The 25,179-nt window shown below is 39.5% G+C and overlaps 1 protein-coding gene across 1 annotated transcript in view; it reads right to left on the bottom strand.

The window, feature by feature from the left end:
• Window positions 1–866: 866 nt before the first annotated feature.
• xkr7b (XK, Kell blood group complex subunit-related family, member 7b) overlaps window positions 867–25,179 on the bottom strand; it is a 203,253-nt gene continuing 178,940 nt past the window's right edge. The window contains exon 3 of the mRNA XM_072556761.1: window positions 867–9,876. Coding sequence (XP_072412862.1) covers window positions 8,930–9,876 — 947 coding nt within the window. The 3' untranslated portion in view covers window positions 867–8,929. The remainder of the gene's footprint in view (window positions 9,877–25,179) is intronic.

The raw sequence follows: 25,179 nt of genomic DNA, 5'->3' as shown, positions 1-25,179 counted from the left end.
TTCAACTTCAACAGAATGTATTTAAAAAATTGATAAAAATCACAAATTTCAAACTAATCTTTTTGTCAAAAATAGCCAGCAACAACAAATCATGAAAAAAATCATAAAAGTTTAATTTATGTTGTATTAAACATGAACATAATTTTGCAGAAAGCATAACTGAAAAAGAATTAGTATGCAATCCACTTGAATATAGTTCTATTACATCCTGAAACTCGGTTTGGATTTTGCTTAGAGAAACGTTTTGATGAAATTCTCTCTCTGCTGACATTAAAAGATCCTAATTTAAATGTATTTAAACAAGTTCAGTCCAGAATTTGAGGAGGGAGGAGCAGAGGGAAATTATCCTCTCCAATCACATGTTTATTTTACAATCTGAAACAAGGTATAATCTTGTTGAGCATGACAGTTGATATGCAATGAAGGGCTAGTTTTGCTTTTGATCTTTCATCTAAGATAATAAAAAGCTGGGAAAGCTGTCATTTTCATGCTTATTGTTTCAAGATTAATAAAAGATCTTGAGTGAATGCAAATGAGAGTAAATGAGTGACCAATATTAGCTTGCATGTACAAAACATGATGCTATCCCAGATACAAAAATGTGTCAGCATTGTCAGCTTTCACTGTGATGCAATAACTACACACAAAGAGTATACATTTGATTGGCTGGAGCCACCCAAAGCATAATAGTCATCTAAGATTTATGAACTCCTTTATCCATTATTTAGGCTTCAGATGTGCAAAAATCCTTGCACATAAACTGATAGAAAGATGTTGATAAAAGATAGTTATGTCTTTTTTTTGCCAAATTCTTTTGTGTTGAGTTAGACAATTCAATCTTATCAAGCAAAAGTGGTTATGGCATAATTTATTTTAATGATTTTGTTTTTAGTGTTGCAGCAAAATAAAAATGTACAAAAGATTGTGATATACAAAGTTTCAGGCCCAATTACTTTTCGGAATTATTCAGAAAGAAAAAATATTACAAGGTGGCACCATATAACTATGTACATCATGAAACATTTCATTCCATCCTCTTTTTTTATTAATAAAAAAAAGCTATTATTTGTCAGCTGAGAAAACAGTAGGAGTGGTAGAAAGTTGGTAAAAATTCAGCAGCTGTCATATAATAACCTTTGTTTTAGCACACATGACATTTGAAACCAAGCAACATCATAATGACTTTAACAATCATTTTTCAGCTAAGCTACCTGTTGAATGTACAGTTTCAAATCATTTAGGTGAACAAGCAGTCAGTCATGTGTGCTAAACAACATTGAGCCACATAGTACAAAACTGATTACAGGAACACAAGGAGGAGACATTTTACCCCACAGCTTATTTCCACTAAATAAAGCAGTATACACAATCATCACTAGCTGTTATGTAGCAGCCAATCAAACTGCCAACACCCAAAAAAGATATTGATTACATCCTCAATTATACATACAGTCTTTCATATACAGTACATATAGGAAGCAGTATGGATAAAACCAGTACTGCTAATTATTTATATATATGGGGATGGGATGAACGTTCACTGTTTTCATAAAGCATGTGACTTCTTTATGGTACTAAGATAAAAAGCACATACAGCTTAAAAGGTTCTTAGTAAGTATTTTAATATTTTCTACACATTGGAGAAAAAGGCATTTGGTACCCATGTAACTATCATACATTGAATACAGCAGTACTGATACTGTAATATGGAAAATGGCAATATTTGCTTCCAATATATTATATCACCCACCCCTTGGTGGCATCATGCATTATTAACGTGATTAATGAATGATTTAGAATTGTAGAATGTAGAGATTTTTACATGTCACTTCAATGAAAGCAGTCTCTGCAAATTATAAAGTGCATTATGAGGTGCCAATACCCAGCTTTGTTGGATAATTGCTGCAGTTGCAAATTGGAGGCATTTATATAATAAAATGGGAGACTGTTTGCATAATACACTTCAAACTATACCAGATTTAATCACTGCATACTCCAAGCAAAAAAAATCCATTCAAATAAAATAAGTACCTGGTAGGATAGAGTAGATTCCAGAATGACGCATTGTAGAATCTGAGGGAACTGTTGTATTGTAAATTAGCATCAATGCAATCAGACTGCATGAAATGTGTATCATGTTTAGAATCGATCTTAATTATTTCTATTTTCATGATAATAGTTACATGATAATTAGTATCAAAAATTAGGTGGTTGCAGAAATGGAATTATATTATCTCAATGCCAGTATAACATTCTCTGGCAAAGTTTTAAAATAGGCTTACTGATAGTGGAAAGGCTTTTTTCTATACCCAGTTTACAATCTGTAAAAGAGGTGTTTGATATGATAAATTTGTTAAAATTCAACTATATTCATTTTCAGAAATGTAAGATTACAAAAGTTTTGATATTTGTTCACATCCTACAGGTTGTCTACTTCTAAAAACTTCTTCTGGAGTAAAAAGAATTGCATAGTCTAAGTCATAACTTGTATTAAAATCCAGAAAGTATTCTATAAAATTGTTCTATTAGGGTGATAAACGTTATTTTTTTTCATGAACAATTAAAAGTTTGTCTGGAAAGCTTATCATGAGTCAAATATGATTAGTGAAGCCAAACATAGAATATGTTCAACATTTTGGAAAAGGGTGATATAATACATTGGTAGCCTGTGTTGTCATAAGTTATCAATATTCAGTATGCTGTACCTCAAAAGATTTTCATTCATATTTTCATTCATAGATAACTTTCCTAATGTTAAGACAATGGGACAATGCGTAACCAGTAGATACCTTAATTTCAACTTAAATTAGTTATGATTTACAAGGTTACTATTTCCAAACCCCAAGGTTGAATTGGGAATAAACCCCATTTCAGATGGCAACTTCATTAATCAAGATGCAAAATAAACAGAAAATAAATAGTATCGAGCAATATAGGCATATACTGATCCTAAAATGCCTGCAAATTTTAGTTATGAATGTGCTCTTTTTATTGGAGCCGTATTGCTTCACCCTTCTGCAACCATAAATTACTCTCTGCCATTGTCAGAGAGATTCAATGTCATGGTGCTGCTGATGCTAAAGAACAACCACTGAGGAACAAAGCAGGTAATGAAAAGTGAGAGGAATGATGAATTGAGTACTTTTATATCCTGTCATCATTATTACTAGCATCCTCCCCACTCACTGCCACTGTGGCAAATGCAGGTGTTGGAGTACAATCAGACTAAAATTGAACTCCAATTAATATATTTAAAAATTGCTTTTGGCCATCATTAACAGAAGTCAATTAAAGACAATTTAATTTTTCTGGTACAAGCCCTTGAGTCTAATCATTTAGGGTTTTTTTTTATAATGAAATTCAAATCAGAACACAAAAGAGTGAATTTAGAGCCTGTGTACTTGTACTAAGTGCTGTGATGCACTATTTAAGGGTATGAGGTTTAGCTGAGTCACTCTCATTAAATATTAAGAATTAAAATACACTTCAAATTATCACTGTTTATTCACTTGTGTTTGGTATTTTGATCTTATTATGCTATCGGTTCATTTAGAGCTTTATATATTCAGGACTCGAGGAAAAATAAATCAAAATTGAGTATTTTTTCTCATATTTGACTGAATTATTTACGCAAAAAGATGTTTAGAGACTGATTATTGATTTAAAATAATATTTTCACAATTTATGCTTTAAATTTTTAAATACTTCATGCCTCAGACACCTTTTGGCAGCAAACATGCTGTACCACAAAACAACTGTCCATATGACAAGCTGCCATTCCTATCATGGCTATCAGAGAAATTGGAACAATTTATCATTTCCAGAAAGGAAAAGAACAGGAGAGTTGTTGTGTATCACTGTCACATATCTTCTGGTAATGAGAGATTCAAACTAAGAAAAATACAACTTTATGACTGATTAGAGACTGTTCTTCTCAGAGTCAGCAATCAGTACTTTAAATAGAGTTGGGGAATTGAAAACTCTGACTGCATTAATAAAACAACCAAATACTCAAGATAGAGGAAAGCTTGGATGAAAGGGCTACATGGTTCTTCCAAGTGGATAAATTAATATGGGCTAGATTATCTTCCTCAAACATAGTTACCTTATGTTCTTGCAAACTATACCATACTTATAAAATTTCCATTTTCACTGATGCTCACAAAAGCCGTAAGCTCTCTCAAAATGAAATAGGCAAAGTTGGTGTAGTTCTTCTCTGGATATACTCTGCATTTTTGTATTTAATGTTAAGTTACATTGTTTGTGTTGACAAAACATGTAGCAACATAAAATAGGGTCAGTTAACAAAATTGCTTTTGTTTCAATTACAGACAACAGAGATGATTCAAAATTATTAAAATGGAATAACCAAAGTGCACAAAGCGCCATTGCTGAGGTGAGAAGGTAGGTGACAGCAATGTCAAAAGATGAGTCATAGCATGGGCACATTTACTTCATCTTTCTCAAACTGAAGCATTGTTTTACTTGGTTTGGTAAACATAACACGGAATTAGTTTCTCAAATATCACCCCAAAATAGCACAAAGAAAAATGAATGTACAATCCAGGAAATAGTTTTTACTCTGCTTCCCTACATTATGGTACAATAATTATTAATTCTCTCTTTTGGTTTAGGGACAACAGAAACATGGGAAAATTTTGTGACAAACATCTGAGGTAGATATTCCAATAAAAATAAAAACAGCCGATCAGGTCATGGAACAAGATATGAGCATTCAGATGGCACATTTTGTATAGTTATAATTGTAAATAATTTTATAAATAATCATTGTATTTTCCACTACAGTCTTTGTTAATCTCATTGACTCTGAAGCTAATGCCATTGATCAAACTTAAAATTGTTTTAAAACTAATAATCTCATACAGCAATGACATTGCAATAGAGTTAAAAGAATTTTGATAAATCTCATTGAGTTTTGCATTCATGCAGTTACAAATATATTATAGCCACCACATAGACTTTCTTTGGAGATGGTTTATAATCTGTTCCCTTACTGAAGTCAGCTTCATTTATTAGCAGAAGACATCAAACCTGTGTTCTATTATTAGTCCCTTTATATTGGCTTTCCAAGGTGTGAAAAAATTTTAATGCCCATAATAAATAGATTTCTAATAATTGCATGTGTTATCCCCACACAAAGATGCATTTTATAACATGGTTACAATTGATCAACACACTGTTTGAACAATGCAATATTATATCTGCTTTCCCTATTGAAGTTTCACTGTGATTAGTACATCTCCCAAAAAGCTCTAACATGTATCTGTATCTGTTTAATGCCATTTTGTTCACTCCACAATTTGGTGTCATTAGCTGATCAGCATTCCCAATTGGATTCACTGTCCCCTATGTATATTATTTTAGCACACTTGATCTGTATAAAGACTAAATTTATGTTAGCACTTGCAATAAATTGGCTATTGGCTCCCGCAATTATAGTGCCTTGCTGTAGTATTCACATACAGCAGTTTGAATAATATACTTAATTAGTAACATTGCAAATAAAAGCTACTAATAGTGTAAGCTGACACTTGCAATCATTATCAATTAGCCAGTTCTACCTAAAATATCAATCTCATTCCTTTCGGTGCCCAGGCACCATTACTCTCTCTGCTCAAATGTTCTCCCCAAACTGTTGGATAGCACAGAAATTGCTGGATTGTGCTTCCACAGGCATCAACGTACACGGTCAGTTCAACCTGTTGCACACTGCAAGTATGAATCAAAATAGTAGCTTGATTAGTTACTTGATTAATGGGGACAACAGAATGAGTCAAATCTTGTCTTTAGCTGGCATCAAAACAATGCATTTTCCAGCATAAGTCATTTATAGCTAACTGAGTGACAACTTTGGGAGTATTTTCCCTATTGCCTAGCATGATGTTACTAAAGTGAAATGTAGCCCTCCTACATTCACATCAGATGAGGCCCATGAAAACAAAAACAGACCAGTAATCACAACTGGCGATCAGTGCTACACTGGGCAGTGCCCTTACTAATTAGACTGTATGAGGACCCTAAGCAGGCACTGGTTAACGTCTTCTCACTAGTTTTTGCATCAGGCAATAAACAACAGTCTGGTTCATAGTGGTGTGTAAATGTAAGGCTTCAAATTAGGGATATAGTTATACAAACATTTTAAGATACAGCAATTGTGGCAACAGGTATCATTATTGTCAGTGCCCCTAATCATAACCTCACTCATTATAGTTTAACAAAGAAACATTGAACAAAAATGTTTTAATAATTGGTATCTTGAACATATACCCATAGTTTTACCCTTATGTGTTTTACAAAAAATTAAAGCTTAATTGAAATTCTTCAATAAATTTCACATGTATTTCACCTATTCCAGTGATTTCTCCTTGTGGCTAAAAATCAGAAGTGTTTTTCTTGACATTTTGCTGTTTAATCTTTAATTAGTATATCAGTTTGCCTATTGCTTTCTTTTACATTATGAGTTTCAAATCTTTTTCTAATCATTCTACTTTTAAGAGTAACAAGACTTCACTTTTCTACCATTGATCAGCATGATTATCGCGTGTGCCATTAGAAAGTGTTCATTAATGATATATTGCAGGATTATTCCATTCCATTTCAAAGCTTTTTTGTGAATTAATTGCACAAATCTCAAGGTAAGCACCAGTGTTACTTCATTGGCCCGGTTACATCCTGTTGGCTCTCAGCAGAGTTACAACAGTACAGTTGATAACCTACTTTATATCTATGCCACATCTAATTTCCCATGAATCAGTGCTGCTATAAAACTTTTATGTTAGTACCACAGCTTAAATATAGAATTAAATGTCAGTTTTTAAAATGCTCCTGAGAGGCAAATTCTAAGGACATGAATGGATTTAATTACTAAGCTGATTTGTGTCATTTTCTTCACTGCAAAGTTGCATATTTCTACACAGGTAGAGTTTCCAAAATTAATTGTGAAAAATGTAATATATGGCAACAGTAAAGTGGTTTTGTTCTTTAATTCTTTTGATAAACTAATTTCAAAGTAAATGCAAGTTGTCTATCAGTTAGAGGGATTTGCATGAGAGAAGAAAATGAGGTTTATTTCATACTGATGGAGTCCTTATAATTCTGAAACAACTTGAATATTGTCAAACTAAGTTTAAAAGCTTCTTTCCTGAATCTTAACAGTAAAGCACTGCAAGCTATACACTATAGTTTACGACCTTAGCCTTTTCATATTTAGACAACATTAAGTGACACTGAATATCTACACTACAGGCAGCACTGGTGCTTGATTTAAACCTCCATATGGAACAAAAAGCCCTTGGTAAAATGTGTTTATTCCTAAAAAGCATTCATTCTTCAATCTTCATACACCACAGCTGTGAATTAGCACCCGTTTCACTGCCTTGCAATCAGACTGGACATATACCTTGTGTCTGCTTCAGCAATATCATGGAAATATTTAATTTCATGTAATTACTTAGCAGACAGGTGAAAGGCAACACTCTTCCGATTTGGCACAGTATTCTGACTCCAATCATTGTACCATCTCATGTAGATATGCACCTTATTAGAGAACACAATATGATGTAGCAGTAACAAACCCTGCCTGTCTTTTCCTTGCCACATCTTTGAATGCAAGGACCAAGTAGTTTGGTAAACTGATGTACAAACAGCATGGGTTAGACTTAGAGGTTGACAACCCATTACTGGAGTGGACTTTCTGATTCAGACACAAGTATTCCCAAAAAGACAGGCTGGTTGTTTTGATTAATGTAACTTTACAGGGATGCTCACCCATTCACTGCTTAAAGCTGCAGTATAATATAGAAAGTAAATCTGACATTTCAACAGAATGCATCTATAAAAATATTGTACCGCATACAGCTCATAACAATTTGTGAGTATTGCAAAATAAAATTTATTCAGGGACTCCAACACAAAAATTTCAGAATTCACTATATTTTAAACATGATTTGAAGTCATATTTCCTGAGAATTTGCTCTGTAGTATTTGCACAATTTTAAATAAAATATTAAAAGTGACACAAGACATGTGTTATCTACATTTGGAATAAAAAACAATGTCAAATGTTTTGCTAAATGCTTAAAAATGTCATGATATCTTGCTATTCTATATTGCAGCTTTACATTTCTTGCATTGAAATTACATTTCAATGTCTGTCACAATACATAACCAGTTACTGTAATGGTCTATGCTATTTTTAATAGTTCTTTCAATAGAGTGCATAACATTCTTCCATTGTCAGAACCATCATACCTTCAAACTAAAGTCAATGTTCTATTCTGCTTCCAACAAAATTATACATACGGGGTACATGGATATTGAAAGCTCAGACAACATCTGCTGTCCAACGTCTACATAGTATCATAGTTGTACTGTTATTAATTTCACATTTGGTCACTGCTTGGCAAATAGTTTGTTAAAGGTTAAAAAGAAAACTTTCAGTTAAGGAGAATAAGCTGCAGTAAAATTTGGACATGATTCTTCAACCATAACATGCAAACCATGATACTTCTTTTTTTGCAAATAATCAGACAACAAACAGAAGTTTGGGACTTCCACTTATAAACTCAAGATAGCATTCAGTTACCAGCGTGCAGCCGTTCATGATCAAGTGATGCCATCTTCAGCACATCCATTTTCACTTCTTTTTGATAACCATTAGACCATTTACTATAAAAGGCAAGAACAAAAAAAAACTGACCATCCCACTCGACCAGAGTTGGAATGTTGCATCAATACCTTTTTACAACTCCTTTGAAGACACATTTGTGGATACAGGCCTCCTGCACACTATAATGATGCAGCAAGATCAGTGTTGGGTGACCCCTGCACTGCACCATCAATCTACATTGGCTTGAACCCTTTTGGAAGGGTAAACTTATTCCATGCACCTAGCTCTGCTTGTATGCGACTACACGGTAGTTTCATATTCCAGTACTTCATGTGTGAAGCTAAGATTTCTGTACTGGAGACGTGGAGTGGCAGGTGAGGTGTATTCCAAGGCCAGGATGGTTTTACGCAGCCGCCTGTCAATAAAGTGCGCATCCCAAGCAGGATACCGTTTTCTGGGCAAGTCAATCCTGATAACAGGCCCTTCTGTTCGCAGTGTGCGTGACACTGGTGTTGGGGGCACACTGGGCCTTACCTGGAAAACAGGAATGCAACTGTCTCGATCAGCTGGCGCTTGTTCGCCAACTGTAGTCCGACACTGGGTCATTGCTCGGGGAGGAACTGTTATAACCTGTGCAGGTATATGTGTAGCAGTGTCTTGGTCTCCACCATCAATGCACCCTCCTTGAGACCCAAACATTGGTCCATTTGGGTGCAAAGCACCATAATATATAAACATGAAGAATATTCCAAGAGCAAAACTACTGAACACTACACAAACTATTATTAAGGCTTCAAAGTCTGTTGTACGGGAATCTCTGTACAAGTACCACAGCACAGTCAAGGCAGCATTTTCACAAAATGTAATGAAGTAGTAGATGAGCATTCGACACCGAGTTCTCCCTTCCTTTACATTAAACCAACAAAAAATGTAGATAATTCCAACAACCATATTATAAATGATCTCCTCCCACTTGGACATACAGAAGTCTGTTTCCCCATGAATGATCCAGAAGGTCATGATGCACCAGTGACTGACAATAAAGATTCCAAAATATAATTGGAAAACGGAGGCAAACAAGGAAAACGCAATTACTCGAGCAGCAATGGTGAAGAGGTGCCAAAGAATCTGTGTGATAGCAGCCTTGTAGGACATAGGCATTTTGTCATCTCTGGAGTCACGCAGTACCTTCTGGTAGGAAGCAATCATCCAAGCAAGGGATAGTAGTGATGCTGCTGCGGATAGACCTAGATAAAATAATAAATAGTTAAAAGATACAATGACTTGATTCAATGATGAATTAGCACTTCCAACATAATACCAATATCCAACAACAGAAAAGCAGAAATATCAGCTTAGAAAATATAAGTTGACAATAGCTGTGGGAGAAGTTTTAATGTGTTTCCAAGGTATTTCACTACATTATTTCAAATAGCTAACCTGACCATTTAAATGGTGGACAAAGGTTTATCATTTGTGTGTGCTTGATTAATCTCCAATTATGGTTTCTAACTTATCCAGAGTGCTTTCTCAGATTTCAGGTGTAACAGGGTGCCTTGAACTGAATGAATATCTTCCATGAGAAGAGCATGAGGAGCACGTTTAAACCTGTTTGCTTCTTGACAAGGTGATGACACAATGAAACTTATTGCACTGTGAGCTATCACAGTTCCTGTTGTTTTGACAGAGATCCAGTACCATTTCCTTTGTATGAACCAACTGAGCCTCTCAAATAAAAACACAGGCTACAAGACAAGAAATCATTTCTGATATTCCACATAATGCCTAAGATCACAAAATACATGAACTTACAGCAAGATGACTTATAGATTTTAAATAAATGAACAACACTGAACAGCAATACATTTCTCCATAGGCAATATTTTATGGGCTCCTTAACAGTAAACAGGTAATTGACTATCATCAATACCAACAGTTCTCTGCTATAGCCAGAGTTTTGAAAATAGTTGTATGGTTTCCATGCCAACCTGGACATTGGAGGCTTCTCTGGAAATAAAGTCAGTCACTTTATTTCTCTCCTTGGTGAAAGATCAGTTTGGCTGAAGATCACAAATCCAGTTTTAAACGACCAGCTTTCTTTCTAAGATCTTTCTTTTGTTTTAGTTGTAAAGATTGTTCAATTATTTTTCATTCATCTTTCGTCTACAATGTGACAACGGATTTGCAATAAACTTGTCTCAGATTGTGTGCTTGGACAAAGCAACACCCATGTTTGTCAGAAACAAGCTGGCAAAGGCACAACACTGTCGGTTCTCGTCTTCAATCTGCAATCAGTGGATGATATTACTACAAATAGCAGTGGCAGGTTGTCAATTAGTCCAATGAAAGTCCAATTGAGGGAATTGTCACCCACCATCTGGATTTTTCTAGATGACGGACAGGCCCCTCCTTGAGACTGATGCCTAGGCAATGGATAGAGGTGCCTCCTGAAAGTTGGCTGAGGGGTTACCAGTGATGCTTCCTTTATATCTCCACTGTTACCCCCCCCCCCCTCCTTTCTCCGCAGCCATAACGACATGTCACAGCATTCTGGTATAATTGCTGTGGCTCCAATTTATTTCTAAACATTGAAAGGTCTATCGACAATGCCTCCATTTTGAAACACCTTAGTCAGCCCTCCAACTACATCAGCAGTGCTTACCTAATTCTCCAGTGCTGGACAGCCTCCCATTGGTTCTCTACCCTTGGGAGCAAGCTGTCATTTTAATTGGATGGAGTTACGTTATTGGCTGCCTCCTCCAAAATTGCCTTCTGGGTACTAACCTTGGTATTTTCTTGGTTCCCAGCCTGTAATTCATCCTGATACCCATGTATCATCCTGATTCCTGCCCATCATATCCGATAATTTTTAAGGGGTGATTTAAGCCATGCTCAACCAGTGAAAACCATGCAAATCATTAGTTAAAATTGCTGGAGAGATGTTGTGCTGACATCCTCTTCCTTTTCCATCATTTCCAACTTCGATCTAATTCTGTAATGGAGGGAACAATGCCTGTCTTACAGACTGAGCCACAACTGTAATATTGTTTGAAGTTTGACAGCTATTGTATCCAGTGGCCTGAACGTGGAAATATCAGGTTAAAATAGAAGAAAATACAGGCCCAAACAGGATAAGTTTTAACTATTAAAAATAAAACAAAACCTCTTTTTACCAGGTCTTGGAATTTGGCTCTAAATACACAAGTTTAAAGTTCCGGGCCCTAGGCAGTGGAGTCTTTCCTGAAAATTCCATCACAGCGCATCACACACAGTCAGTTCATTCAGTTCCTGGCTACAGCAGCTGCTCCCTAACATCCACTGGCTTCCTCCCGATTTCCAGTTGACAACTAAATGAGAGTATGCATGTATGCACACACCCTGCCCACTCAGAATTTAAAAAAAACCATGTTTCACGTGGCCAAGGACAGGAAGCTTTGCTACTCACCTTTCCCCGACCCACCCACAATTAAAATTAGGACTTTACTGAATATGAACTGAATATGAATTGTAGAGGTCATGGTATTGACAAGATCACACCAGCAAATCTCACCATTTTCATAGAGAAATATATTAGAGGGGTGTGGGTGGTGGAGGCATGTTAACAATTTTACTAGATTGACAATCAAGAATTAAAAATAAAGTGCTAGATAAACATAGTAGGTCTGGCATATAGAGTTAATATTTTGAGTCTGGAATGACTGACTCTTCTTTGGCAAAAGTGAGAACTGCAGATGCTGGAGATCAGAGTCAAAATTAGAGTGGTGCTGGAAAAGCACAGCAGGTCAGGCAGCATCTGAGGAGCTGGAAAATTGACGTTTCGGGCAAAAGCCCTTCATCAAGAATCCTGATTCCTGATGAAGGGTTTTTGCCTGAAACGTGATTTTCCTGCTCCTCGGATGCTGCCTGACCTACTGTGCTTTGCCAGCGCCATTCTAATCTTGACTCTGATTCTTATTTGGAGCAAATCATAATCCAGAAGCCTTGATTATCGATCTTAGTGTGTTATGTCTCACAGTGAGCGTACCTTTAAGAGACATGCACATGATATCATCACTGTATTACAGCAGGCCAACTAAGGGTATAAACACCTCAAACTCCATCTTGTCACATATCATTCGACACTCAACTGGAAGCATGCTCCTCTGTTGTAAACTAATAGCTTAATACTAGCTCAAACACCGTGTACCTGAGGAATGAAACATTTGTCTGTAATAGCTAATTATAACAAATACCTGTTGAATTCCTCAACATGTTTCTTCACCCATTTTATGTTATGGGACATAAGATAAGCATTGTAATGTCAGATAAAACACCCTGTTGAAGGCAAGCTCACAATACTGGGGACAATCCAATGTGTGGCACCTTATGATATTTAAATTCAATTGAAAAAAAAAATGGAATTGATGGCCAGTCTCAGTAATGGTGATCATGAAACTGTCACCCTGTTCACTAATGCCCTTTAGGGAAGGAAATTTGTTATCTTACTCAGTTTGCCTGTGACTCTAGTCATCAGCGTGATTGATGCTTAACTGTTTCAAGGGGCATTAAGGATGAGCAATAAATTCTTAGCTTGCCAACATCATCCACATTCCATGAATAAATAAAACATATGTATTGCAGAGGTTGTTACAATCATCATAGTAGTGGTAAGGGTGTTGGGGGGTGGGTGGGCGGTGGTACATAGATTGTACAGAAAGACAGTAGCTGTTTATATGTCACAGAACTCAGAATCAATACTACATCACTGAGTAAACTGGATGCTCAGTATGTTATGTGGAGAGAGAACAACCTGATACGGGATATATTTCATATTTATTACTGATTGCTTTTTTCAGTTGTCAATGTGTCAGTTTGGTTCATTTGGTTGTACTCTTCTCTATGTCTTTGAAGGTGAAACGTGTTGGAATTATCCAGATAGTTGTCTACAGATTGAAAAAAAGCTTGAAAAACATTCATAACAGTTTATATTACAGAGTATCAAACACTGACAAATTAGAAACCAACATTTGTTCTAAAATTATATGAAATGGGTACAGGAAACATGAATAAGCAAAAAAAAAATCCTTGGCTTTCTGAGTTTGAAATAAGCTGGGATAAAGTCAGCAATGGAATGACTGGGAATCTACAAGGCTCAACGTCAATCTCTCAGAGATCAAATAAAGCAATGCTGGAGGTTTTAAGCAGGAGAGGGGTGGCATGCTAGCTCATCTATTAGCTCTCACAGCACCAGGTACCTGGATTCAATTCCTGTGTTGGGCGACTGTCTGTGTGGAGTTTTCCCCATGTCTGCATGGGTTTCCTCCCACATCACAAAGATGTACGGGCTCGATCGATTGGCCATGGTAAATTCAGGCTTACGGGGATATGGTAGGAGGCTAGGTCTGGGTGGAATGTTCTTCGGAGGGTCGGTGCAGAGTCAATGGGCCAAATGGTTTCCTTCCGCAGCGTAGGGACTCAGAAGCTGTGTCGACCAGACTTTGTCAAGGCAGAGTTTTGTTTTCTCTCCGTTTGTTTCATCTACACCATGTTTATTGCAAGCAGTGGACACTCAGTGGATTTGGATCTCAATGCCTGCTGGCTCACTAATCACAGGTAGACATTGCCATTGCACTGAGCACAGCACCAGCCTTTCTATTTCAAGTCTCAAACTAAAACCATTAAAAAGACTGGGTTGTGAAGAAGAAAGTAAAACAATATTTCCTCCTCAGTATGAGCAGCTTTTCATCTCCATTTGAAGCCATGATGTTGACTGTACTTTGGATGTCTAAAGAGAGACTAAATCTTTTGTTTCCTCCAAACTTTATTCAATCGTCGCTACAGGTTCAGCTTGCTAATTTGCTTATAAGTAAATGTGTTTCCCTCTGAAGCTCCTTTAGGATGGACTTGTGCCATATCAGTGGCTTTCTGTGACAGTGACAGTGGTAGACGACAGCGCCTCCCTGAATATGTTGAGCCAGACTTGGCTATTCTACCCAAACGTCAGGAATTCAATACTTGCTCATCTGAAAAAAGAGGGTTCATTACTGGGCTTCAATGCAATGCGCGTCTCTCTCTCTCTCTCTCTCAATCTCTCATTGGAGTAAGCTCTTGTCCTTATTGTAAAAATGATTTTTGCAATGGCTAGAGACTGGTCATCTAAGAAACACATCAAGACTCAGACACCAAACAAGCATCAAAACTAGAATTCCCAACATTAGATATCCTGACTAAAATTACATTAACACAACTACTTATTTCTGTAATTAATAAGATAAGGAACTAAATCACTTTTAGTTTTTAGAATCATTTAGCTTTCTTTCATTTGCCCTATTATGTATATTTGGGGACAAAACTGATGAAAATTTGTCCACTTAAATTAAAATATTGACTTTACAATCAACATCAATGTATCAGTCATTCAGAAAACCTATTTTAAATAAATCAGAGCACCTATACCACAAATCCACTATTTTGGTTATGAATGGCTTCACTGATAGGCATGTCAGTCAGTACGTTTTCAGGCACAGATTCGCTGAAAGATTTCAATACTTTATATTTGTAATTGAATGTAAAATAAATAACATCAGCCAAGACAATTAAGTCTGGGCACAATGATGCTCCCCTATATCAATATTTGTGTGCGAAAAAGAAATATCTTCTCTCTCATCTCACTTGTTTTCCCTGGTAGTATCACTCACAGGTCAGGCATCACTAACTAGATTAAAGCTTCTTTCAAATTGCACCAAGAATAATTTAATTTTGATGTATGGAAGTAAATTCACTGTACTAGATTCCATACAGTATGGAAACAGGCCCTTCAGCCCAACAAGTCCACACTGACTCTCCAAAGAATTACCCACCCAGACCTATTTCCCTCTGAATAACGCACCTAACCTATGGGAAATTTAGCCTGGCCAATTCACCTGATCTGCACATCTTTGGCTTTTGGGAGGAAACCGGAGCACCCAGAGGAAACCCACACAGAGAATGTGCAAATTCCACACAGACGGTCACCCAAGGCTGGAATCGAACCTGGGACCAGAGTGCTGTGAAGCAGCGGCGCCCCAATAATGCGATAACTCAGCATTGCATGACAGAATTGGATGAGAATTCTGGTCAGGCCCATCTTGACATTGGGAGCATCTTGCTCCATCTTTCCTGTTTTTGACAGGCGCCGAGGAGAGTTTCACAACTGGTAACTCACAGCTGCTGAATAAGGGAGATTATTACTTTATTAACAGCACAACTCATTAATATTTAGTTTACTCTTACCAAACTCAAACAGGCTAGACATTGAGATAACTTAACTTGGAAAACTGAGTGTGTTTCTGGTAGATTACCTGGTAGATAAACAAATTGTATCAGTGCAGGGCATGATTCACAGAAACCAGCAACATATACATCTCATCCAGAGACATTGGCAGTGGGTATTTTCCAATCCCTCACAATCATCATGGCACATCTTCAATAGACTAGCAGAGTGCTCCGAAAGAGTTGCATTGCAGGACACACAGACAACTGGGGCTGAAAAGCTGCAGCAGGGACTCTGGTCTTAACTCATGGATTGGACCAGACTGCAAGTTGTTACTACTTACTTGTTCTCTCAGCATCTACTTACATCATCCCTATCATGCTTTGTTGTGATACTTAGTGCAGTCACATAAGCAGGCAGCTTGCCTTGCTTGTCAGCAGTCCTCAATCAAAGGGTTTACATCATGCTGTACAGTAGTGTGCTACATCAAACTCACAGTTGCACCACTTGCCAACAATTTATGCAGCAAACACATTGCATGTGCAGAAAGCAAGTGGCCATGTCTCAGTGTTTTAGGGGAGTAGTCCTCACCAAAATCTCCAGAGGCACTCAACAGTCAGGGGATCCCAGCACAGTAAGGCAAGGTGATCTCGGTCTGGGTGCCATGTCAATGCAGTCCAGGGACTGGGTCATAGTCAGTCCTGTGACTCCGGGACGGCCAGTCCCAGGGTTAGGTCTAAAACAGTTACGAAGATATGCAGCCACCAGTTAGAAGTCTAGGCACTTCTCGTTTAGGTCTGTCTGGTTATGTCACTTTTTGGAGTGGGCCACAGTCAGGAAAAGCAACAAGTTATTCTGCAGGACTAGTGGCTAAAACGGAGAGGGGCATCAGAATTGTGAAGGAGGGAAAAGGGGCGGGGGGGGGGCATCTGGGTTGTCCACAGTCAGGAGCACATTGGCTTCAAGACAGTGAATGACTACATTTGGCATGGTTATCTCCTCATATGCCAGGAGCTGTGGGGAAAAGTGACCAGGTGCAGGTTCATGTAGGTGGGGTGGGTAGGGACCTGGGGAGGTGCAGGCTAGAAGCTACAAGCTGTTCACTGTCACCTTCTTTCATGCAGGAAATCAAAAGAGTGTAATGGGGAAAAATGGCAGCAACCACACTCAGTGAATGGGGCATGTGAGAGAGGGGGCTGCGGGACGCAGTGATGTTGAAACTTTTAAAGGGAGGGAACATTATACGCAGACCTATGTACTGTAGAAGACACAGATTTGTGGGATCCTTAATGTAACAGGTTCCTGTTTGTGTTACACCTCTCTGCCCTGGACATTGCGGACCAACTCATTCACAGCAACACCTTTAGATAGAGAGAGGCCATAAAATAATAAAAATATTGTAGGTGGAAAAATTGAAGGTTTCCAAAATATTTATTGTTCTCTATTCACCTTGATCCTCTTGCTTCTAGATGCTACAACAGGCTTTCATCCAGCCATGGAACATCTTGTGTAGTCACAAAGTTATGTCTAATGCTATAATCAAGATATTTGGGGCATATGTAAGGTGAAAATAGTGACATTTATAAAAAGTGCATATTAAGATATATTGTAATCCATTGTTCCCTGGTCCAAAGTGCCCATAATTAACTTTCTTCCTTCTTCACTCTCCAATCACATCTTCATGTTCTCCCTGGTTTCGCAGCTGGGCTGGAGGGAGCCCGCTCAGCGGTGGAGCACCATTGGACATGGGCAATTGGTTGGGTGATTCTAGGGCAATTGTGTCTGGACAGCCTAAATGTGAAAAGGGGTCTTTTGCCAGTGCAAGTTGACCCTCCTCAGCACGGACTTCCAAGGTTCTCAGTGAGGCAGGCATGGTGGAAGTGGACAGTCCAGCCCTCTCCAGTGACCTGAGAAAAGGGACCTGAGTGTGGTTTCACCTCCAGATGGGTGTGTCCTGGCACCACCTTTTGAGGAAGGGCAGATGGAGTACATGCCAGGCTTCTGTCCATTTAGTGCTGGGTCTTTAGCCATGAGACACTGGAGTGCAGCTGTATGCCCCTCCCCACAGACCCTGAGGCTGGTGGGCCTGGCTCTCCTTGGCAACTGCCAACCTATCCATGGAGGCAGCCAGGTGGTCACATGACTCGCTGCACTGCTGCAACGTCTGGGCAATGAGGGTTATTGCTTCCCACATTCCTGTCTGCCACTCTGGCTTACTCCCTGTGCATGTGGATGAACTCCCCGATTGCTGACAACACAGGGTCATTCCCTACCCAGGGCTGAGCAGGTTCCAGGTTTCCATCAGTCCTTGGAGTGTCAGTGGTCTGGGTTGTTTCTTCCTCAGCCACCTGTGGAGGTGCTCACCAGACTGTACTCCCACATTTTCTAAGCTCAACATTCCCATGGAGGTGTCAGTATCGGAACTGGTGGTGGGGTGTAGGGGATAGCCGTGTCAATACTTCCTCTGAGATATTCCATAATCTGGCTGTGAGGTCATGCTGGCTACTCCACCACAGAAGTGGCAGAGATTCTGGCAGTAGCTACAGATATAGAGAAGGCATTGTCGCCATTGGTTAGAAATTATGTTCAATGACACTGCCAGTCAGGTTAATGTACAATTTGCAGTAGAATGGAGAATGACTCGGTTAGTGGGACATAGATGACTCAGCAGCCCCTTGGACTGGTCCCAGTCTTCTGCTATGAGGGGATGAGAAGCCGAATGCCTGGCATCTCTCCACCTCTCTGGCTCTTTCTGCTGTTTTCTTCAGCAATGAGAGAAAGGGGTGGATCAAGTCAGGTGACAGTGGGTGACACAGCCATTAGTGTTGGTGCAGGTGTTTGCAAGGTGATGTTCCAACCAAGTAAGGAGACAGCACAAAGGGCATGTTGCCATAGTCATGTGAGAGTTAACAAGTAAAGGAAGACATTGTCAGCAATATTAAGAGTGGCAGATCATGAGCTTTAGTGGGAACTGGGTTCTGTAGCAGAGTTAGTGTGAGCACAAGGTGGCAGAGACAAGGGTGTGCCACACAAGATACCAGGATTTAATGGTGGATATCCATTGGGTGATGAGTTATTCTGTGTGGTGAGATGGGCTGGCATTGGTTGTGACAGACTCCATAGGAGCACGGTAGATAGTTGATGATACAGTTTGATTAAGATACAGCAAGCAACCTCATTATTTCTCACAGTGGAAATCTAAAACACATGACACAACTTGGACTTGGCGAAAGGAAAAGAAAGATTCAGCCCATAAATGCAGGTAAACTAAACAATTAAGACAGTAAGTAGTAATCTGACAAGGGAATTTGAGTATAGGACTGAATAAGCCTTCCTTCAATTGTCCAGACCACACCTGAAATACAGCACGCAGGAGCTTATTTGAAGTGATGGGGTCTCACCCAGCTGGAGAGCAAGGTTAATGGTGATTGTTCTCACTATCAGAGTTTGGAAACCCACTCACACTCCAAATCTACTACAGCAGCTATCCTTCACTCCCATCAAAGCATTTTCATCAATCATGCGTGTGTAGTCCTCTAAGTGAGCTCCTTTGCACTCATGTGCGTGTGCTCTCTCGTATGTGCACGTGTGTGAGTTTGTGTTTTGTGTGTGTTCACAAGTATGTGTTCATGTTCACATGTGTGTATATGTGCACAAACGTGCATAAATGGCAGTGATGAGCTCCAGTCACTCCAGGATTTGGGAGTGGCTGGGTTCCAGTGTGCCTTAGGATGTTGGCATAGAGCGAGTCTGGGTGAAGGATCTGTCAAGAATATCACTTGCATGGAGGCAAACACATAATGGGAGGGAAGCAAAGGAAGTGGTCACAGGGACAGGGGAGGGCAGTTGGAAATTAGAGTCAGGGGTGGTAAGTGTATGCTTTTGATGTGTAGGGTGGGTCAAGGAGCATCAGGGTTCAGGTGATTTCAATCAGGGAAGGGTAATGCACAGCAAGGCAGGCTGAGTGACTCTGGGAGAATATTGTTAACCTCAATGGTGACAATATTTGCCAGTGCACAAACGATGGGACAATTCAACTGATAGGGCAAGGGAGATGATGAACCTATGGAAGGCCATTGGTACAGAATAGACTAAGGAGCAAGCTGAATCTCATGATTCTGAAAGCCTCTCAAAGTAACTGTGCAACACTCCAAAGTGGAAATGAGTGCACGCAAAGTGGATGCCTCTTTTATTTTGGTGGGGGGGGGAGGTGTGTGGTGGGGAGCACACAGTCACATCTTGTGGGACCTCAATGTTGTTCATCCAATGGCTTCCTGATCAATCGAGTTCAGAACTCCTTCACATTCCTGTTACGTTGCCAGCAAACCAACAGCTTTTAGGTAATTTCATTCCAATGGGACCTGTTATACTCATGGAGCCACAGTATATTTGCACCTGGTTATCACCTCATGATCGCTCAGATGTGCAGTAAGCACTGCAGCAAGGGAGGCAAATGCAATCCATGAGATATGCTGGTGGCGCAGGCTAATTGACACAAACAGTGCACATTCTAGCATGCCAGCTGGCCAGAACCAGGCTGGATGCCAGTAACACACAGACAAGGGTGGCAGAAGAGGATTAAATGTCAGGGGAGGAAGAATGCAGTCACAAGGGGGAGCACTGATCCAGTGACATATCCAGAGGTATCCAAGGGAAGGGCGCCATCATCTTGTAATGAGAGAAAATGTTGCACTGTTTTCACTTCAGACAGCCGTAAAGGCACCTAGTAGGGAAGACAGACTCCAGCAAATATTACAGGAGAGAAAGTGAAGATATATTCTCCTGAGTAAGATTTCTGTTCAGTAATGAAACACTCATGCCACTAACGAGAAGAAGGATTTCTTTTCTGGCTTTGCCTACCATTATATCTAAGGGCACGACCAACATCAGCAATGAGGATAGAGGAAGCCTGCAGACAGGTATGCCCTCATGACCATAAAGATTTTGCTGGGCATCCTGTGGGCTCAGGATCCAAAGGAGACTAGCTGGAGCAAATCTCCTGTACAGATGCAGGGGCACCATCCTCAGCTTGGCCTGGCACAGGCAATAGGGGCACTGGCAGTGGGTCAGGACATTGCTCAAGTGTCCTGAGATTAGGTTCTCGGGTGCCTGCCTGTTGTTCTTCCTCACTGTGGGTGCCTGCTAGCACTGCCATGCCCTCTGCTCTTTCCATTGGTGCAGGACTTTCTTGGTTGACATCTCCGAGGAGGACTGCCAACTCTCAAACAGGATGAAGATGCAGAAGTCAGTAAGCCCTCCGCCTGCCTGGCTCCTCTATTTTATTGCATACAAGCAATGAGAGGGTGAGAGGAGGGTTGGGTGCACGATGGGAATGGATGCATGAGCACTTGAACAGCATGCATTTCCCTGCAAGAAGGAAAGACCTCCTCAGACAATGCCTCTCAGAAGATCAATGCCCGGGAGGCATTAGAGGACTGGCTCACACCCACCTCATGCTGCCATTCTTTAGTTCACATCATGCATGTCATGGTGAGATGGGCAGGTCCACCTGACATAGCTGTGTAGTGGCACAGTTACACAGAGTGATGGCCATATGAGTGAGAAGTTGCAATGAGAAGATGGTGGCAGTTGCATTTGTGGAATGCAGGAGATTGTTGATCTTGTTCCTGCACTGGATTCCATTTGAGTCACTGACCTCCTGAATGACTCCAGCCCAGGCTGTCTGGGTCTGATAGCAGAGTTTCTTAATAGGGAAGAGCTTCTTTCAGGCTTGGACAGCCTGTTCAGTGAGGGTTGTGTATATGCAGAATCTTTTTTCAGGCCTCTTGGCAATATCTCTGGGAGTGAGACTGATGACCACACAATGTTGTGGACTCCTGGCTTTCAGAGAGCGAAAGGCTGCTTGGATAACCTTTAAAGATATGGCTTATAAAACTTGGAGGCAGAATCTTTGACCCTTGGTACTGGTGCAGATCATAAATCTTGTTTACCAGGTTAAAAAAATAGTTATCGATTCACCATATAAATCTCCATAGAACTCACTTGCATATCAGATGAGCTAAAAAATGGATGATCACTCCAGAAAACTCATTACTGGCCTTTACTGATCATGTAAGTTTCCAACAAACTGGAAAATACCAACCACCACCTCTTTCTATCCCTTACCATTGTTTCAGGTGATCTTTATTCCTTGCCTTCACATCTTTCAACCATACCCACAGTTTCTCCTCGGCTTCCACTGTCTCATAACAAACAGTAATACTGTTTCACCTGCTGTTCAATTTATTCAAACCTTACTAAGGTCAACACACAATTCACTCTGAGCTTACTTATCAAACCCGTTGTCACTACATGAAGCATGTCACAAAGAAACACTTGTTTCAAGAATAACATTTACCAATGTCATCCAAAGCAAACTGTTCACTCAACAGTTGTGGATCAACAACCCTTTAGTCACATACACAAGTTTGAGCAGAAATGCCTTATACATTATATGGATCAATGTACTTATCTCTGTCCACAGGGTGACGCCTACTTTTTGTATCAATTCCAATCGTGCTTTCTTGGTCAAAGTGCTGGTCTCCTTTTTACTATTTCTGGGGAAAAGGGCATCCCTTCTTAACCTCATGATAACATCATTAACTCTAATGATGCCAGAGAACCTCAGGCTCACTTTCCATCTCATCAGGCATAGAATCACAGAGATGTACAGCATGGAAACAGACTCTTCGGTCCAACCCATCCATGCCAACCAGATATCCCAACCCAATCTAGTCCCACCTGCCAGCACCCGTTCCATATCCCTCCAAACCCTTCCTATTCATATACCCATCCAAATGCCTCTTAAATGTTGCAATTGTTCCAGCCTCCACCACTTCCTCTGGCAGCTTTTTCCAAGTTTCATGCAATCCCTCCAGCAATTCCTATCCATCCATCCCTTTGTTCTGCTTACCTTTTACTAAGAGGTGCCATAAAGTTTTAGTCAAGCTGGGAATTCGGTGCATTTTGTGTCCTTTGTGCGAACAGCCTGTTGGAAGTCTATACTGGTTTCCTAATGATCTTATTAAAATCAAGCTTAGTGCTGAATCAACCATGCCTCAACATCTGTATCACTTGTGGGTGTGCCCCTTAATTCAGGATTCACTCTCCTATTAGGATTAGGGCCCATGTTAATCAAGTTCTTTCTTTGCAATCAGAGTGCTGTTGAACGTTTTTAATGATTGAAAATCCTTTACAGCGAATAGGAGTATGTGATCACTATAATCAAGAGACTAATAAAATCACAAGAAATGATTTTCCTGCTATATTATTAATTTGCACATCAGACTTTGTTCCTTCAAAAGCTTCTCCATTAAGCCTGTATCATGATACATGATCATAAATTACTGCTGGGATTAATATGCAAACTTTCCCAAAACAAAGAATACAATTATGAATAATACAAATCCATTCAAGCAGCTGTGCATTAAACAAAATTTTCTCTCCTTTCACACTAACCACCAAAAATAGATTAATTGCTTATTGGTCTAAATTGCTGTTTGTGGGACTCTGCTGGGGCCAAATTATCTGCTACATTTCCCTATACAACAACAGTAACTGTGTATAAAAAGTAATTTATCAGTTGTGAAACATGTTGAAGCATCTTAATGACAAAAATAACATGCTATGCAAGGTCTTGTTTTCTTCCCTTGTCTATGCACACTCTAAAACAATTCTTTCCAAACTGTGAATCACAGACACCAGTGAGATTGCAAGACAAGATTTTGAAGTCAGTGAGCTTTGAGGCAGCAGTGGCTGCTGTTAAACTCAATGGTTTCGCAGAGTTACCTCTTTTCCCATGTGGCTTAATCTTCATGGCCTAATTGGTGGTGTTGCTGCTAATAACAGCCTGAAAAAAAGGTAGTGCTTTGTAAAGGGGTTGGAGTTTTTACCAGCAGCAATCATTTACCTGTAGTTAGAATCTATTTATTTGCAATAAATGGTCATTCTTGTTAAGAACAGAAACCTGGTCTGTGCTTTCTTTCAGTCTGCCTCGAGAGGACAGGTAAATTGGGAAATTCTACATAGTTTTCAAGAAAATCTTTAACTTTTGTGAGCACTCTGGAAATAGTTGAGCCTGATTTCCAGGGCACTACCCTTGTGAGGCATAACAATGTTTAGGGCTCATCTGGGTTTGATTTGAAATACAGGAAATGAGAATTTGGGTGTAGGATTGCTAAATAACAGATAATGAAAATCATGAAGTTCTGGAATGCCTTTAAGACATGGCACTCGAAGTGGCAAAGATTTTTCCTACTGGTGCCAGAGTTGCTCCTGGCAGTCTTAAAGGAACAAAACAAAACCCAGGGTGATCGATGGGACAGGTAAATTGGAGATAGCTATGAAGGCAGAGGTAATTGAGGTACTAGCACATCACTTGGAGTTTAGAATAACTACAAGTGAGACCAAATACCCTGGGTAGTGAAAAATCCAGGAAGATTCAGCTACCATTAATGCAGCCTGAGCATGTGGAAATTATGGAAAAACTAGAGATGACAATCAGGCTCAGTCATCAGCACTGCTACCTCACAGAACCAGGGAGACAGGCTTGATTTTCCACCATCAGGCAATTGTCTGGATGGAGTTTGCACATTCTCTCCACTGTCCAAAGATGTGCAGATTAGGTGGATTGGCTACAGAAAATGCAAGGCTACAGGAATAAGGTAGGTGAGTGACTCTGGATGGGATGCTCTCCAGATGCTGAGTCGATGGGCTGAAAGACCTGCTTCCATACTATGGAATTCTATGATTCTATGACAGGAGGAGGAAAGGAAATGAAAATAGCACTTAAAACAATGAAAGCTGCAAGAGAAAGAGCATGTGAAGGAATATGAATATCAAAGAATGATGCTGACGGAGGAGACGTCAAATGCTGATTCAGGTCTTCATAGGGAGAATATTGGTCAAAATGTAATGCACAGAACTGAAATGTCTACATTTGCACAAACTCAATCAAAATTGGAGGGAAAGAATGGAGAGGCATTTTTCCCATCATTTTAGAAAATGATTGGGCAGATGAATTGGGCAAGAGATGACTTGATTCCAATAACGCAGAAAGTTGCTAGGTAAAGGACAGGACATTTACATTTCACTGTCAGAGGAGCTTCTCAGGCGTAAGATGCTGTAAAGGATACTATATTGGTTGCGTATGAGTTATCACCTGAAGTATGTAGGTAAAGGTAACAGAATTAAAAGGCAACATCTGGGCTAAAACTACATTGAATTTGAAAAGCAAAGCAATTTTGTCAGGTGGACACAAGCATTGGAAGTTGAAATCAAAGGTTTGCAACTGCTAGACGGATTGCAGTACTGGCTGCTG

The sequence above is a fragment of the Chiloscyllium punctatum genome, chromosome 37, assembly GCF_047496795.1.
Source record: "Chiloscyllium punctatum isolate Juve2018m chromosome 37, sChiPun1.3, whole genome shotgun sequence".
In the NCBI taxonomy this organism is placed as follows: Eukaryota; Metazoa; Chordata; class Chondrichthyes; order Orectolobiformes; family Hemiscylliidae; genus Chiloscyllium; species Chiloscyllium punctatum.
The sequence above is the reverse complement of the archived record's forward strand: the minus strand, read 5'-3'. Positions and strand labels throughout refer to the sequence as shown.